The 17116-nt window shown below is 44.0% G+C and overlaps 2 protein-coding genes across 2 annotated transcripts in view; both read right to left on the minus strand.

Annotated features, from left to right (window-relative positions):
* PSTPIP2 (proline-serine-threonine phosphatase interacting protein 2) overlaps nucleotides 1–17116 on the minus strand; it is an 80518-nt gene that overhangs the window by 2556 nt on the left and 60846 nt on the right. Inside the window, exons 5-12 of the mRNA XM_043444116.1 lie at nucleotides 16686–16792; nucleotides 10527–10589; nucleotides 3912–4010; nucleotides 3357–3402; nucleotides 2376–2455; nucleotides 1417–1515; nucleotides 390–486; nucleotides 187–268 (exon numbers count right to left, since the gene is read on the minus strand). Of these exons, the coding sequence (XP_043300051.1) occupies nucleotides 187–268; nucleotides 390–486; nucleotides 1417–1515; nucleotides 2376–2455; nucleotides 3357–3402; nucleotides 3912–4010; nucleotides 10527–10589; nucleotides 16686–16792 (673 nt within the window). The remainder of the gene's footprint in view (nucleotides 1–186; nucleotides 269–389; nucleotides 487–1416; nucleotides 1516–2375; nucleotides 2456–3356; nucleotides 3403–3911; nucleotides 4011–10526; nucleotides 10590–16685; nucleotides 16793–17116) is intronic.
* LOC122425616 (cytochrome b-c1 complex subunit 6, mitochondrial-like) lies at nucleotides 13953–14564 on the minus strand. The gene has a single exon (XM_043444117.1). It carries the CDS (start codon nucleotides 14419–14421, stop codon nucleotides 14146–14148), a length of 276 nt encoding a protein of 91 aa, XP_043300052.1. The 5' UTR covers nucleotides 14422–14564; the 3' UTR covers nucleotides 13953–14145.

Here is a 17116-nt window from a genome sequence, read left to right on the forward strand (position 1 = left end):
AAATAAAAATGCTCATTAAAAGTACTTTTCTTTTTTTGGCTTCACTGCAGCATGTGGCATCTTAGTTCCTCAACCAAAGATCAAATCTGAACTCCCTGCAGTGGAAGTGTGGACTCTTAACCAGCTGGACCACCAGGGAAGTCCCTAAAAGCACTTATCTTCATGTGAAAGAAAGCTGGATATTACCTTGCTGAGTTAGACCCTGTAGCCTTTCCTGGAGGAGCTGCATTCTTCTGGGGGCAGTAGAAATTCTCGTACATGATGGGTGCTAGGGAATCATCAAGATATAAAACATTAAGAAGCTGATGACTTCCATTCTCAATGACATGTGACACAAAAGACTGACAGAATTGCTTAAATAACATCCCCCAGCCTACCACCCCATTCACCTGGTGGAGTCTGTCCAGTTCTGCGTTGATTCACAAAGTACTCAATGTCCTTCTCGATGCTGCACATCTCTAAACTCTTACGGACTTCTTCATACATCTAACAGAAAAGAAGATAAATCAAGGTAGAGGTACATCCATAAAAATGGTGGCATGGAGTATTAAAATGGGAGGTTTGATGAATGGCTATGTTCCACATTTTGTCTTGAAAAGAAAAAAAAGAAACACTCCCACGTCCTGGACTCACACAGAGGGATTTTTCTGATGTATATCTGCTATTATATTTTTTTAAAGGTGACAAAAAATATCTTTGTAGCAGCACAGCAACCTTGGCAGAAAGACTTTTAAAAAATGGATGGGATGAAGAGAATAGATACCAAGTTCCATGACTAATCCTACACACAAATGCAAAGACAACTGGAGAAAAGTTCTTCAGTCAATCCTACCTGTTTTCTGGGTATTTAACTATTTTTCAAAAGTGAATGTCCCATCTAAGTGAGAGTGGCTATTTCTCAGGAAAGAAGGTTGTGAAAATTTGATTCTGGTCCCTCTGAGAGCTGGGAACCCAGGACAGTTGCTGTGCATGAGTTAAACCTGGGTCACTAATGGCCCTTAACACTGCTGACATTAAACCCTGAGCCCTGGAGTGACCATTAGCCTGGGTGTGGCTCAGCCTGCTAGTTCCTGATACTTAGTGTCCTGGAGTAACTCCGTTCCAGACTGGAGCAGTCCCTGGGACTCCCATTCATGTTGTGACATCTCTGTTTTCCATAAATTAAACTGCATTTGGGTCTCCTTTCTTTGCTCCTCCTGCCCTAATTCTGAATTTCTTAGTGAGAGACTGATGATGGTAAAGTGAGGCAGGAGTCAGCCAAGTCAGGTGTTTATCTGGGTTCATACTCACCATGGATGCAGTCACTGTACCTACCTGGGCCTCTAATGACGGGGGACGAACTAACAAATGTCTCTGACTCCTCCCACTCTATGATTCTAATATGCAGAGCATCCTCTGTGGATGCCTCTGACTCACCTCATCGCTTGTGACACATTGTTGTGAGAGCTGATTCACATGTAACCACAGTGCATTTCGAAAGAAGTTTATTCGTTCACACTCTTGAGTCTCAAACACCTGTAGAAACACGTACAGACGTGAAGAGAAAGGGTCTAGCCTGGCTATGATGTAAGAAACAATTTCAACCTTGAATCATCTGTAAGCTTATAGTCTCATCTAGTGTACTCCCCACCCACCGCTGAGGAAGCCCAGACACTCTTAACTCTGGCAAATGGATTTTAATAACATACTAACACAAATAGGACTGGATACAGTTCTGTACATAAGAGGTGATGGTGAACCCAGCCGTCAGTGTTCTAACCTGAATTGTGGCTCACATTTCCAACTGCCTAATCGACATCTGCATGTGGGCAGCTTGCCAGAGCACCCGATGCAAAGTTTTGCCCTCAGGTTTCACTGATGGTCCAGTGGTTGGGGGTCCGCTTTGCAACGCAGGACTCATTGCAATGCAGAATTTGCAATGCTAAGTCAGTCCCTGATCTGGGAGGATCCCACAGGACGCAGGGCAGCTAAGCCTGTGTGCCACAACTACTGAGCTTGCGCTCTGGAGCCCACAAGCCACCACTACTGAAGCCCACACCCTCCATCGCTTGTGTTCTGCAACAAGAGAATCCCATGCACCACAAACTAGGGAATGGCCCCCATTCGCCTCGACTTGAGAAAACCCACTTATTGTGGGCCCAGAGCTTCTGATTCCAGGGGCCTGGAATTGGTCTAATAATAAGATCTTCATCTAACAAGGATGTTGGTACAGGTTCCAGGACCTCCTTTTGAGAACCATTAGTAAGAAAGATAAGGTTTGCGGGAAAACATTCCAGTTCCTTCCATCCTCTACTTAAAGCCCAGATTCCTAACTTGCCTTCAAGCAATTCTACAAAAGTAGAGGGCGGAAGACCCGCCCCTGCGCTTCCGGGTACCTCGCAGGCTTTGATGTGCTCGCTCTGCCACTCGCTCCGGACCCTGTCCAGCGTGTTGACGTGCTGCATGTACGCCTTGTCTGCAACGGAGGGGAGGGGCCTGGGTCTGGAAACTGGGCGGGGCGGGGCTCGCAGGCCCAGCCCCCAGGCCCCTCCCGAGAGCTCACAGGGCTCCTGGGGACGCTGAAGGCTGGAAGGCCAAGTTACATCTCACCCTCATCACAGCTTTGTGAAAAATAAGCAAAGGCGGGCATCACTTTCTTTTTAAAGAGAAACCAAACATTCAGCCAGAAATGTTCCAAAGAAAGAGAACTAAAGTCTGACAAAAATTAAAAAAAAAAAAACAAAAAAAAACACACCTCACCAGAGTTTCGCTCTACCTCTTTTCATTTTGAGGAAAATTAAGTGAGGCAGCCAGAAAAGTGAACTAGCAAGTTACTTCAGTTTTGGATTTAGAGACTTAAGGGACCACGGTCGTGAGAGGTGGGTCTCTCGCAGGAAACTCTGGGAATTAGAAGCCTTTGCAAACTCTTGGTTTGGATCCTTAGATTTCAGTGATGACAAGACCTCACAACTTGGCTGTTTCTTTCACAGCAGAGAAGACGTATCAGGGATGAAATGGGGTTTTAAGATGATCGTACCCGATAAGTAAGAGTGAGTACCTGATTTCAAAGCAGCTATCACATGACCCGACCCCTCCACGCTCCCATGCCATTCAGTCACCTGTCAGGCACCGTGAGCTAAGCAGGCAGGGGCCAGAAACTGCTGCCTCTTTTGCTTGTCCCACTTTCCAAGGTTCTAATGTACCCCCCTTCTCAACCTCCCTTCCTTCCCTCTGTCCCTCCCTTCTTCCCTTCGAATACCTTGCTAATCCTATGGTACAAGCATATATTCACTATCATAAGGTATATAAAACTACCTTTCTCAGACATATTTAGCCCCACCACCATCCTTCCCCATCTGTGGGAGCACACCCCTCACCCGAATCTTCTACTGCAGTCTTTGAAGTTGCTAATTTCACAAAAAGCTGTGAGGACCAGAAAAAAGAAGAAGTCAGGAATGCTGGGCCAGGCTTCTAAAGGCAAAACAGGTTTAAAAACAATGTCTGTAAAGAGACAAGTTCTAAGTCATACCTATGTTTCTCTTGTATGTTAATCATTTAACTTGCCCTCTAATCTTCCTAAAACATATCCCTACCTTCTGATTGCTAACAATCTTTATCCAGATTTTATAAAATTCAATTTATAAAATACCCAAGCAGGAGGCAGCCTCACTATAAGGAACACATGAGCTGAGTTTTGAAGAAAGATGAAAACATCAGAACCCCTCCCCCATGACCAGGTTTCTCTAGCTCTTCCCTAACCCTCAAAATAGGACATGGGTTTTTCTGACTCAGAGGATTCTAATAGCCTGAAGGAGGGTACTGCCAGAAGCTTAGAGTGCAAGTCCATTTTTTTAGTTGTTAGGATTATTAATTAGCTCTAGCTTGACATATGTGAATCTTGGGTTTTTCAGGCTATTGGCTCTCCCAGGTACCTTTTCTTGTTGCTTCGGGTTTGCCATGTTGGCACTGCGGTGGACAGCCTGCTCTGCTTCATCTTTGTCTCGGCACTTCTGCTCATAGTTCTTCTTTGCCTTTGCAGGTATGAGACAAAAGAGGATCAAAACAGATCAGCCGACTGTGACTCTGAGGAGCAGCCACCCTAACCACCCCCCGACCCAGCAAATAAGAGGGCACACTGACTAGGGCTGTGATCACCTCCAGACTGTGTGTGCTCAGAGCAGATGCTCTTTTTTATCTTCGGAAGGTTTCTCCATCCCCTTTCCAAATTATGTATGTAGTGGCAACCTGATCTAGGAACTAACAACTCCTCTTTGGCAAAAACAAAGTCCATGAACTTTAAAAATTTACTGACACAAAAGACTGAATATGAACTAGGCAAAATCAAATGCTGATGTGATTAGAGGATGTGTATTCCAACATTTACTCATTACACTCAGAACTGAGATGCAATGACTTGGTCCTGATAACTGTAACTAACAATGCTTCAGTATTCTCATGTGCCCCATCACAGCATATGGGCAGCGGGGAGGGCACCAATCTCATAATTTCTGTAGCTCAAGGTGGTCATGCACCTTCTTGATTTAAAGAATTCTGTTTTCACTAGTTTAAAAGTAGGCGTGGTCTCTCCTGTGCTACCATTACTATCAGCAGTGTGTAATCAGTCCACAAAGTACACTTACTGAATCAAATAATTGTGTTTCAACTCTTAAAGCAAAGACTTAACTTGTTCAAACAAAGCAAAGCTGTGAATCAGTTGGCTAATAAATAAAAAATGACAAACCCCCCAAAAACGGATGACTAAGAATGAAGACACCTTTGCAGAGCTGGTTTGTGCCTGTCAAATATCACATGCTTTCCTACATTTCTCAGCTTCCCCTGCAATTCAGTTGGGGTTAACACACACACATGTATATATATAATATATATATGCCATAATTTTCTTAACCTACTGTCTACTGGTGGACATTTATCCTATTTTCTATTTTTATTACATAAAAACGCTCCAATTTTTACTGTGGGTAGTGTGAATTTACAGACCAAATTCCTAGAAGCATAATTGTTTGATAAAAGAATATATACATACTTCCCGCCAAAATGGTTGCCCTTATCTATACTCCTATAAACACATATGTGAGGGTACGATGGCCTCCTACTCTCACCAACACTAAAATAAGACAATGTTTTTAACCTTTTATAATACTAGAAGCTTATCCCTTTTAAATTTGCATGTTATCGCATTGATAAGGTGGTATATGCTTTCTACTCCGTCTTTTACCTTTTTTTTTTTTAGCATTATAATTTTAATTGATTTTTAAAAGCTCAGGCTATACTAGTAACACTAAGTTAAGTCGCTCAGTCATGTCCAACTCTTTGCGACCCCGTGGACTGTAGCCCACCCGGCTCCTCCTTCCATGGGATTCTCCAGGCAAGAATACTGGAGTGGGTTGCCATTTCCTTCTCCAACTGGCTGTAAATTATATGCGTGCCAAGTCACTTCAGTCATGTCCAACTCTTTGCGATATTATGGACTGTAGACTGCCAGGCTTCTCTGTCCATGGGATTCTCTAAGCAAGAATACTGGAGTGGATCGCCATGCCCTCCTCCAGGGGGTCTTCCCAGCCCAGGGATCAAAGCCACATCTCTTACGTCTCCTGCATTGGCAGGAGGGTTCTTTACCACCAGCGCCACCTGGGAAGCCCCATGTGGTACTAATATTTTTCTCCCATGTCATCTCTCACCATATGATATTTTTTCTTTTGCTCTAAAGAAGTCTTAAACTTTAAGGCTGTCAGTGATCAATCTTTCTCTTTTCTGTATTATTTTTTAACATGACATATTAGGGACTTTTTCTCTGTTGCTACATAATCCTCATAATCATATCTTTAAAGGTTGTACAATTTAATCTTTCTCCATTTTTTGATCATTAAGTCATTTACAGTTTTCATATAAGTACTGAACATAGTAGTGCATTTTGTTTTTCTCAATTTGGATGATTTTATAGTCTTATATTCTTTGCATAAAATGGATGGGGTATGATCACATTTATGACTCTAAAAGCATATCATAGGGCATATCAGTAGACCTCACCTTGCTATGTCTTGGCTTGGTGAGGGGGACAGCATATGCCAAAGGAAATGTGGAGAATGTGGAATGACTGTCAGATGCAGCCAGCAGAATAAGTGGTTTGGCTGAACTGTCTTATTCCCACATCCCTCCCGAGGGATCATTGGATTTGAACCTCTCCTTTATCTGTTTGGGGTTGGGGATCTCTTCAGCAGTTTGGGCATTGCCTCCTATTGCCCTGGGTCACACAGGGTCGGTATATCTTTTGTTGTTTTAAAGTTTTTGTTGTTTTTCCTTTGGGTTGTGTACATTATGTTAATCCTTCTGTTAACTTGCAGAATTTCTCTGAAAGAAATTGGTTGGCAAAAATTAAACTTGAGTCAGTGTACTAATAACCTAAAAAAAAATAAAAAATAAATAAATAAAAGCATATCATAAAATGTCTTTTTAAGACTGTATATGGGCTCCAGGGAAGATAGAGCAGATGTACTCTTCCCTATTCCTCCACACAAGTATAACTGAAACCTCTGAGCATTCCACATAAAACAAACACAAGACGCTAAAAGGCAGAGAGAAGACAGATTGACTAATGTCCCTGGTCTCAGACAGTAACCTAGAAGCAAGTGCCCTGAGTTTTCTTTTGGCCTCATTTATCACAGAATGGGTGCCAAAGCAGCGGACAACCAAGAAATGCTGATGGGCATAAACAAAAAAATAGTCCCAAGGGAAACCTGCTCTCTCCAGCCAAAAGGCCAGAAAAGGGACAGCACAGCAGGACAGGAAGGATCCTCCAGGTTCTACAGCAGCCAAACACCACGTGAAGAACTGTACCCTCTTCCACCCACCACACATCCAGCCAAGGCCAAGTGGGGACTTCCACACTCACCAGGCTATGATGAGGTTCCCAACTCCCCTGCTGAGATGGTATCAGAGGAGGACAAATATCAGACTTGGACTTTCGTTCCTACCTGGAGATAACCAAGCAGCACACACAGAGCCAGCAGAGACGCTGAGGAGCCTGGACTTTCGCCATCCCCACCTGGCAGTGATGAGGTGCACCCCCTCCCTGCCGCAGTGGCGTCAGAGGTGGTGTGGTGGAGAGCAAGAACTTTAACCACTCCCCAGTAGTGACACTGACCCTGTGGTGTCAGTGGAGGCTGGGGGGTGGTGGGAAGGAACCTGGATTTTACCCCCTCATAGCACCAATGTGGTGGCCCTTTACCTCACTGCTAGAGTGGTATCAGAGTAAGGCAGCTAAAACAGAAGATTTAAATAAGATTTAGAGTCTTGCAACAGAATATATAAAATGTCCAATATCAGTTGAATATCACTCATCATACCAAGAACCAGGAGGATCTCAAACTGCATGAAAAAAGACCATCAAGAAATTTCGATATCAAGATGACAGAGATGTTACAATTATCTGACAAAGATTTTAAGGCAGGCATCATAAAAATGATAAAAATCAATAAACATTTGCAAACACAGTGGGAAAATGGAAAAAAAAAACAAAAAACAGTCTTAGCAAAGAAAAAGAAAATCCCAGCAAAGAAACAGAAGGAATAAATAAGAACAAAATGGAAACTTTAGAACTGAAAAATTTACTAATTGAAAGGATAGACTTAGGAATGGAAGAGACAGAAAAAAGAACTGGTGAACTGGAAGACAATACAATAGAAATTATCTAATCTGAAAAAAAGAGCAAATAGGCTTAAAAAAATGATCAGAGCCTCATGAACCTTTGACACCATAACAAAAGATCTAACATTCATGTCCTTGGAATCCTAAGAGAGGAGCGTGGGCTGAAAAAGTACCTGAAGAAATAAAGGCTGAAAACTTTCCAAATTTGGCAAAGGATATAAAACTACAGATTCCAGAAAATGACCAAACTGAAAACAAGGTAAAGCCAAAGAAATCCATGATAAGACACAGAGGTGAACTTCTGAGAACTAAAAAAAAAAGAAAATATCTTAAAACAGAAATGACACCTTATCCATACAAGAAAATTAGTTTGAATTATAGCAGTTTTCTTATTAGAAACTATGGATGTCACAAGGAAGTGATGCAACATTTTTCAAGTACTAAAAGAAAACTGTCAACACACAATCCTATATCCAGTGAAAATATCCTTCAAGAATGAAAGGGAAATCACTAAAGGAAAACTAAGAGTGTAACAGAGCGTAGCGAGGGCAGCCCTTACTTAGCACACAGACATTACTGTGGATCATTACTCTGTACTGTTACCAGGCAATGGACCCTGTTCAGCCATTGGTCAGCACCACAGTGGGCTCTTCCCACAAGCAACCAACTGTCAATGAGAGACCATTAGGGACTTGATTCAGCCAGCGGTCAGCAGGGCAGTGGTCATCAGGTGGAGAGTGAAGTAAGAGGTAGATGCTTGCCTGCTCCCCTGGGCCCTCCAGCCTGCTCCCTGGTCTTGGGCCAGTGGGTGATGGGGGACCAAGGAAACAGGCTGGGGACTGTGTCATGCAGGGCTCAAAAGCCCTCACCAAGGCCACCCACTAGCCTTGGTCCACGCCTTGAAGCAGTGTTGAACCTCTCCCCCATCCTTGTTTCTGCGACTTAATATCAGCAGAAGTTTGTGTGGGTCACAGTCTGTGGGACCTGTCCCGCCTCCTTGGGCAGCCCGAGGAGCCTGAGGGCCAGTTGGTTTGGGCACCTAGCTCCCTCAGTGATGACAGCTGGGCAAGGTGTGGGAACCTGGCCCCGAGGGAGCTGTCAACTGAGATCTGCCTCCTCTTAGCCAGGACCCGGACCTTGGTGGGTGAAAGTTGTGCCTTGGGACCCTGCCCTTTCTTGTCAGGACAGAGAATAACATTTGTTTGGCAGAAATTTACAGGCACATTGCTACCTGACCATGACCTGACTTCAAGAACAAAGGATCTGACACCCAGAAGTTTGCTACAACTAACCATACCCCTCCCTCACCTTTCCTATAAAAGGACTTTGCTAAAAGCTTTCAGGGAGTTTGGGGTTAAGGCATGAGCCATCCATCTCCTTGCATGGCCCTACAATAAACCTTTGTTCCAAACTCCAACATTTTAGTATTGTTTGCCCTCACTGTGTGTCAGACACATGGACTTGGTGTTTTCGGTAACAAGAGTAGTTATCACTGGCAGACCTACCTTAAAAAATGTCTGAAGAAGTTCTCTAAGCAAAACAAAATTATAACAAGAAACCTTGAAACATCAGAAGAAGGAAAAAGAAAACCACTAAGCAAAAAATGGGCAAATACAATACTCTTCCTTTCTCTTCTTGTGTTGTCTAAATTTTTGACAGTTGAAGCAAAAATTTTAACAATGTTACAGTTCTAAATGTAGACAGAGGAAGTAGGAAATTTATATTTCAATAAGACTTTCTCTTTGTGAGAGAGTTTTCCCCAGATTGCTCAAAACATAAAAATTCTGGGAGTAATCATATATCAACCAACACCATTTTCTACATTATACTGACATCATTCTCTATCAGTCACTTTTCAGGTGCTCTGCATCAAAGTGTTAGGTAGTTAGAATAGGAAAAAGGAGTCCAAAATGGTAGTGGCTAAAAGACAAAAAAAAAGAGAAAAGCCCGCAAAAATGGAACAAAAGAATATCTGCAGACTGGAGTGAGAACTTCAGGTGAAACAAATACGCCCCCTTCTTGGCTAGCCCAATTTGCATAGGGCAGGCTCAAGATGGGGAGGAGACAAACATACAAAAGGAAGAAGCCAAGACAGATTGAGGCCTCTCCTTTGGGGTTGGCCTGCCTTCATGCCTTGAGAGTGTACTTTCCTTTGCTTGCCGAATAAAACTGAGCTGTAACCAAGCTGTAACACTGGTCTTCCGTGTCAAATCTTTGCTGTGGCAAGACAGAACCAAGGAAATTTCACACTTCCCCGACAAAAGAAAAAATGCAGAATAGACTGCATATGCCATCAACATTAGTGGCATTTTCTTTTTTGACCAGCTAACCAGGTATGATGTCACAGTCACAGGATATATGATGATACTTCTGTACAAAGATGGAGTCACAGATGTTCCAGTAACACAATTCAACAGTAGGGGATTCATGAAAAGCTAGTGTGAGATCCCAAAAACTTGTCTCAGTTCTATCTTGATAAGCATTTTTAAAATAAATTACTTAAAGCAAAGAAGGCTTTTACAGTTTGCAGATATCTTAAAACTCAATAAAATAGGTAAGAAATCAAGATTCAAAACAGTCTTACAGGGAAGAAGTTCAAATCCAACAAGATGAAAGGTATCACATAGTATACATGCCCTGGTCTGAAATATTTAAGTTGATTTGCTATATTTTCCCAGGTTGCTGGAAAGATAACATCATTGTATTTCTTCTAATTTCATCCTCAATCTTTCCAAGGCGTTAAAAGGAAAGAAAGTCAAACCACTAAAGGCTGTTTTCTCTAAAAGACTGCACAAATATTATTTTCAGGAAAATGTTGATACACAGCACAGGATTTCATAAAATGCCACCATTTTTTTAAAAAGCAATATAGTAAGACTTACATCCATGGTTTTCTTGAATTGTAAGCTCTTTTGTTTATGGGCAGCATCCATTATAAGCTCCGTCTGTGAAGAGAGCACAAGTACTATTAATAAAGACAATTATTAACGCCAGTTTATTTTGAGGGCTAAGCATGGCTTACTTCGTTTAGTCCTCACACAACCAGGCGGGTAGATGTGCTGTTTATTATTACTCCCATTTCACAAATAAGGAGAGTGCAGCACAGAAAGACTGAACAATTTGCCTACCTTTGAACCTCAGTGGCCACCAGCCACTACTGGGAATCATGGATCACCTTAGAGTATTCTCATCAGTAAATCTGGAATCAAGAAACTTAGGTTTCAAGTGTTAGTCACTCAGTCATGTCTGACTCTTTGTGACCCCGCCAGGCTCCTCTGTCCATGGAATTCTCCGGGCAAGAAGATTGGAGTGGGTAGCCATTCCCTTCTCCAGGAAATCTTCCCGGCTCAGGGATTGAACCCAGGTCTCCCACACTGTGGGCAGATTCTTTATCGTCTGAGCCACCAGGGAAGCCTCAAGTTTCCAAAAGGGATTTTTAAAATGTTGCTCATTTTAAAAGGGTTCTTTATTCTGTAAGCCTGTGTCAGCACAGTTAGGGACTCAGAAACATTCACTTCTGTGGCATCTGTCAAAGGCACTCCCATCACCGGCAAGGAGCCCAGGCAGTATGAAGCGAAGAAATGATGGTGGAACAGCTGATTAGTCCTACTTTGTTCACCATCTAATCCAGGAAAGGTAAGCTACTCGGTTGAGATCACTTGGGAGCAATTTCTTTGATGTGGCTGTGACAATACTTTTATTAGTCAAAATAACGGGACTGATCATAAAAATGCAACTCTCAGACATAATAGTGGGCTTCCCTGGTGGGTCAAATGGTAAAGAATCCACCTGCAATGCAGGAGACCTGGGTTCAATCCCTGGGTTGGGAAGATTCCCTGGAGGAGGGCATGGCAACCCACTCCAGTATTCTTGCCTGGAGAATCCCCGTGGACAGAGGATCCCGGGCTACAGTCCATGGGGTTGCAAAGAGTTGGACACGAGTGAGTGACTCAGCGCAGCCCAGACATAACGGCATCTCCCACACTATTATGTGCTAAGCGACTTTCATGCATCACAACGATTGTGAGTACTCATCCCCATTCCCGGGTAACCTCATCCAAGGTGATATTCTCAGCAAGTAGCAGAGTTGGGATTTGGGCACAGTCAGACTCCCGTGTCCTTGTTCCTAATCTTTACCCAAAACTACCATTATCCTCATGATAGCCCTCTAAAATCAGCTGAGTATATAAAAGCCAAGAAATGCAACAATTCAAAATGAGTTACGGCATTGCCCTTGTACAAAATGATATAACGCAAAATAATATTAAGAATATTAAAATATGTCTCTTTCTTCTGGAAAACTTAAGTTTTTGTCTATTACCATAACACACAAATAGGATAGATTTTCAAGATAGCTGGGTATAAGTTTTGGGATGGTCTCCCTTCAGATACGAACTTTGTAGAATATATGAAACTCCCTGGGCGAGCCCGCAAGGGGCCCTCTGAGAATGGAACACCCATCTCCCAGTCCAGCTGAAATGGAAGAACCAGGAAGTAACTGGGTGAAGGCTTCAAGGAAATGGAGGACAGAAACAGAAACGTGACCCCACGGGGAAAGACTCCCAGGCAGAGAGATCCCTGCCATTGCAGACAGAGAGCTGTGGCTCATGTGAGCACCTCTGTGAGGTGCCTCTATGAGGAGAGGAGAGTTTGTTCATAATGTTTCTTGATTTCCCGGGCTCCACAGAGCAGATCAGTTAGCAATGCTGGTCTGTCCATGGTCCTTCCTAGTCCAAATTCACACACTGCTGTTCTTCCAGTTCAGGAGCTGTTATTATTTTACAGTTTGTGGCCCAAGCCAGGCCTCCTTATCTCCAAGTTCTACATAACACTGGCATCATGCACCTCTCATGTGGCTACAAAGCTCTATTGTACTTCACGCCATTCTTCTCTCTGGCTTCAAGGATTCCTGTATTTGTATATCAGCAGGATCTTAGACAGCAGCAGTCTAGCTCTAACCAAACTGGTGTGACCCCTGGAGCCCACACAGTGATAGAGCTCAAGGCCACTCAGGGGCACCCAGTCCAGCTGGCTGCTACCACCTTGATTTAAGTCTCCTCATGTCCATACTCACTTGTAAGGTGGCCTTTTCATGGTAACCCCAGTAAGTCATGAGTTCTTTTTCAGGACTTATGTAGCATGCAGGATCTTAGTTCCCCAACTAGGGATCAAACCTGTGCTCCATGCAGTGGAAGCACAGAGCCTTCACCACTGGACCACCAGGGAGCCTCTTTCAGGGCTCCTTAGGGACGTCTTTCTTCCAGGACTCATTCTTTCTGTTTAGATCGACTCTAGTGGAAATTTGATTACATTTTCTTATCAGTAACACAAAACAGTGCAAAGCCACAGCCCTGCATGCTATCAAGTGGGGAGAGGCAAGAGGAAGGGGAAAAGGAAGAGAGATGTATAATAATGGCCTGCAGTAAATTGCTGACTGAGCTGCTGAATGGTCTGTTTGTCTGTTTGCCTACACTCAGACTCTACTCTGAAAACTGGAAGTGACAATCTATGGGACCAAGGAGGTTCCCTTCTTCGGAGCTTGCTCTCGACACAGGGCCTTCTGCCATGATCACCCCTGTCTTAGTTGAGACAGTAAAGCATGATGTAGGCACCAGAGGATGGAGTGAGTGACCATGCGCTTCCTCTGTTCAGTTTAGGATGCTCTGGGCTGGGAAAGCACCTCAGCACCTAAAACGTCGAACCTCCTGAGCGTGGCTCCAAAGCTCCCTCCCTGCCTGCCGACCTCCAGGGTTGAGAACCTCCTTTCTCTCCGGCCTCACTCACACCGTCTTTCACACCCTGTTGGCTTTAGCTTCAGGGTCACTGCCTCCAGGAGGCTCCCCCCACCTGCCGGTTAGGTTAGGTGTCCCCACTGCAGGTTCGGCTGGCAGCTTCACCTCCTCATCTTTTAAGGCTCATTCCACTGACACGATTACTGTCACGTCAGTCTCTCTGGCCAGGCTCTATGCTCTGGGGGAGGGACGGCCACGGCCGCATTTGTCACCACCTTCAGAAAACTGGTTCCATAAGCTGCTGCTGCTGCTAAGTTACATCAGTCGTGTCCGACTCTGTGCGACCCCAGAGACGGCAGCCCACCAGGCTCCGCCATCCCTGGGATTCTCCAGGCAAGAACACTGGAGTGAGTTGCCATTTTCTTCTCCAATGCATGAAAGTGAAAAGTGAGAGTGAAGTCACTCAGTCGTGTCGGACTCCTCGACCCCATGGACTGCAGCCTACCAGGCTCCTCTGTCCATGGGATTTTCCAGGCAAGAGTACTGGAGTGGGTCACCATTGCCTTCTCCTAGTTCTTTTTTTTTTTTTTTCTGATCACTGGACTTTATTAAGATGAAATCACTGATAATTACACAGAAATTACTTGCCTAAGCCAAAATCCTTGAGATTCACGTGAACTCAGTTACACAAATAAACATCATGTTCAAAACCATGAGGAAATATCCCAATACCCAGGTGAGGAAGGCTGGGTTGAACAAATCGGCACACTTATTTCAAGCTGTTAAACAGTTTGTGGGCCACACAGTGGTCTCTTGCATGCAAGAAGTCAAAGAGCTCCTCTGTGCAGCCCTCCTCTGTCTGTGACCGGGAGGACACACGCGCATCACAGGGCTCCAGCCGCTCCCGAGCCTTCACACATTTCTCCAGCTGCTCGCACTGCTCTCTCACTGTTGTTAGAGGATCCACTAATCCCTCTTCCTCTTTTTCCTCCTCCTTGGGATCTCCGGACCCAGTCAGCATCCTTTGCTTGTCCTCTAGCCCCATGTCCGGCTGCGGCTCTGGACTCAACACAAGCAGCAACAGCGGCACCTATTCCACTTGAGGATCAAAAAGGCTTCTCCTAGTTCTATAAGCTAGTTCACTGAAAAGTTATACCAGCCATTCTATCCACACCTCCCCTGCCCCAGTTCGCTAAAAGAAACCAACTGATGGATTTCCTTGATAAATGGAAATGGCTTAATTTCCAAGAAATGAGAGACCAACGTGTGCAGGGTTTGACCAGTGAAAATGAGAAGTTAGCATTGACACATATTCTCCAAAAGTTTTATTTTTTTTTTAAGTATCTAAATACAGAAGTGGAACAACCCATAGTTCACTGTGATACAAGTAACTAAATTTATGAATAAACTTTGGACTTGGCAAAGAAAGCTCAGAAGCTGTTTTCCTGCTGTCGAGAGCGCACAACGTGGGGCACCTTGATGACAGCAGTGGAATGAGCCCAGGCTCCGCTGTTGCTTAAGATAATTCAAAATAGTTTCAGCTGTAAGAACTTGGTCTCTGTAACATGCTAGGAAGGGAAGTTTCAGAAGCCTTGAAAAATTAACAAAACTCTCCCTGAAACCAAGGGCACTTAAGACTGTGAGGAAACAAGCCTCTTCTTCTCTTGGTGGAAATCATGTGTGCACAGACCCTGGCTGTCGAAGGCTGAAAAATTGTAAACTCTTTGGAGAACAGGAAGGGTTTGCAATGGCAGACAAAAAGAGTCTGACCATCCAATAGATAGATGGGTGTAATAACACATATACTTTGGGCCAGATGTGCCCCTCAAACCAGATACATGAACCTTGAATTTGTCTGAAAACACCCGACGTCATGTTCCTTAATTCTTAGTTTCTACCCTTCCTTCCGAGAAGAGGCACAGCTGTTTGGGCAGCTTATGAAACGACAGGGTATGGAAGGTAGTCAGGCTCTTAAGATGCCGCTACCCACTCCAAATGTCAAATGGCCATAAGGGAGGTCGGAATTAGACTCTGATTTAGAACCACAGGCAAAGTTGCTGGGATTGAGGCACAGGTAAAATCAGCGGTTAACTGGATACACACACTGCGGACAATGACTTCCAGACAGTAAGGGGCCAGGATGAAGACAGATCGCCAAGAAGTCCATGCAGAGCTGTCTGGAGTGACCTCGGTGGACATGTTCAGATGCTACATAGGGAAGAGTTTATCTCTCACATGAAGTTCATGCCAACCTTGGAGACCAGATATTAAAGTTCTGTGGGGACTTCCTTGGTGGCACAGTGGATAAGAATCTGCCTGCCTATGCAGGGATACAGGTTCGATACCTGGTCTGGGAAGATTCCATGTGCCTTGGAGCAACTAAGCCCATGCACCACAGCTTGAGCCTGCGCTCTAGAGCCCTCGAGCTGTAACTACTGAAGCCTGCAGGCACTAGAGCCCACGCTCTGTAAGACAAGCCACCTCCACGAGAAGCCCATGCAACACAACTAGAGAAAAGCCCTTGTGGCAACAAAGACTCAGCACAGCCAAAAAAATTAAACTTTTAGGACCAAAACAGAAGGGAGACAGAACAGAGGGTGGTCTAGTCTAAGGAACACTTTAACATAAATCTGCACTTCTTGTCTTGACCCTTATAACTTCCTAAATGTTTGCCAATTTTATTAACTCTTGTTCATTCCCACCTCCTGCCACATAATTGCCCAGAATATATCCCGTCAAGGAAAAAGAGCCTGTATAACATCCACTTTGAAGCCAAAAGGACTTGAATTTCCCAGGACCTCTGTTTCCCTAATTGTAAAATAGAGTGGTTGGACTACATTCTGGTCTCCAGGGAGAACTGAGTCCCCTCCATTTCTTACCCATCCATATCACCCTGACCAGGAGGAGGAATGTGAACTGAAAACCCACCACCTTGGATGTGCTAGACTCTTATGAAAACAGGGCTTCCCCTTTCCAGTCACAGTTTAAACAGTGGCAGCAGATAGAAAAAGGACAGGAAAACAAGCTGGACCTCTGATTCTTGCAACAAGTTAAAAGAGAACTGACCTAGCATGTAAGTGGGCACAGAGGCATCCCTGTCTAGACTGAGTGCCCACATGGTTCCCGATAAGTAATCTCATAGGTTAAAAGATGAGTGTGTGTGCTTGAGGTTGGGAGCTGAGCTAAACAGTTCAGTGAGAAAGCCAGCCTGGAGTTTTCTGCTGGAACAAAGGCAACATCTTAATACATGTAAGATATAACACATAAACCCAACCCAACCATATAAACCATGTAACACATAAACCTTACCTTTTTTCGTTGTAACTTCTGCTTTTCCCTGAATTCTTCCATCTTCCTGGCTTCTTCTCTTAGAGTCTGTGCGAGGTGAATGTGATTTTGTGCCACATTGTCTACTTCTGCAAAAAGAATTAAAAAAAAACAAACCTACATGTCTGAATTCAAATCAAAGAAACCATATAAAAGGTTAAAATATATACAGAATTCTTGGGTACGTGGCAAAGTTAACCTGCTTCACTTGGTCACCAACATTTATTAAGCCCCTCCACATACCCAGCATTGCCCCAACCACTACAACCAAGCCAGCAAACCTTTAGCTCAGCTTTCCACCACTGCCCTAACCTAGTGTATGCCCAAGGCAGGGGAGAAGTTCATGGAGCTTGCATGCTAGCACACATTACTAAACCCACTACAATTTCAAAATTCAATCCTACTTCTCATTA

This window comes from Cervus canadensis, chromosome 23 (genome assembly GCF_019320065.1).
Source record: "Cervus canadensis isolate Bull #8, Minnesota chromosome 23, ASM1932006v1, whole genome shotgun sequence".
NCBI classification, from domain to species: Eukaryota; Metazoa; Chordata; class Mammalia; order Artiodactyla; family Cervidae; genus Cervus; species Cervus canadensis.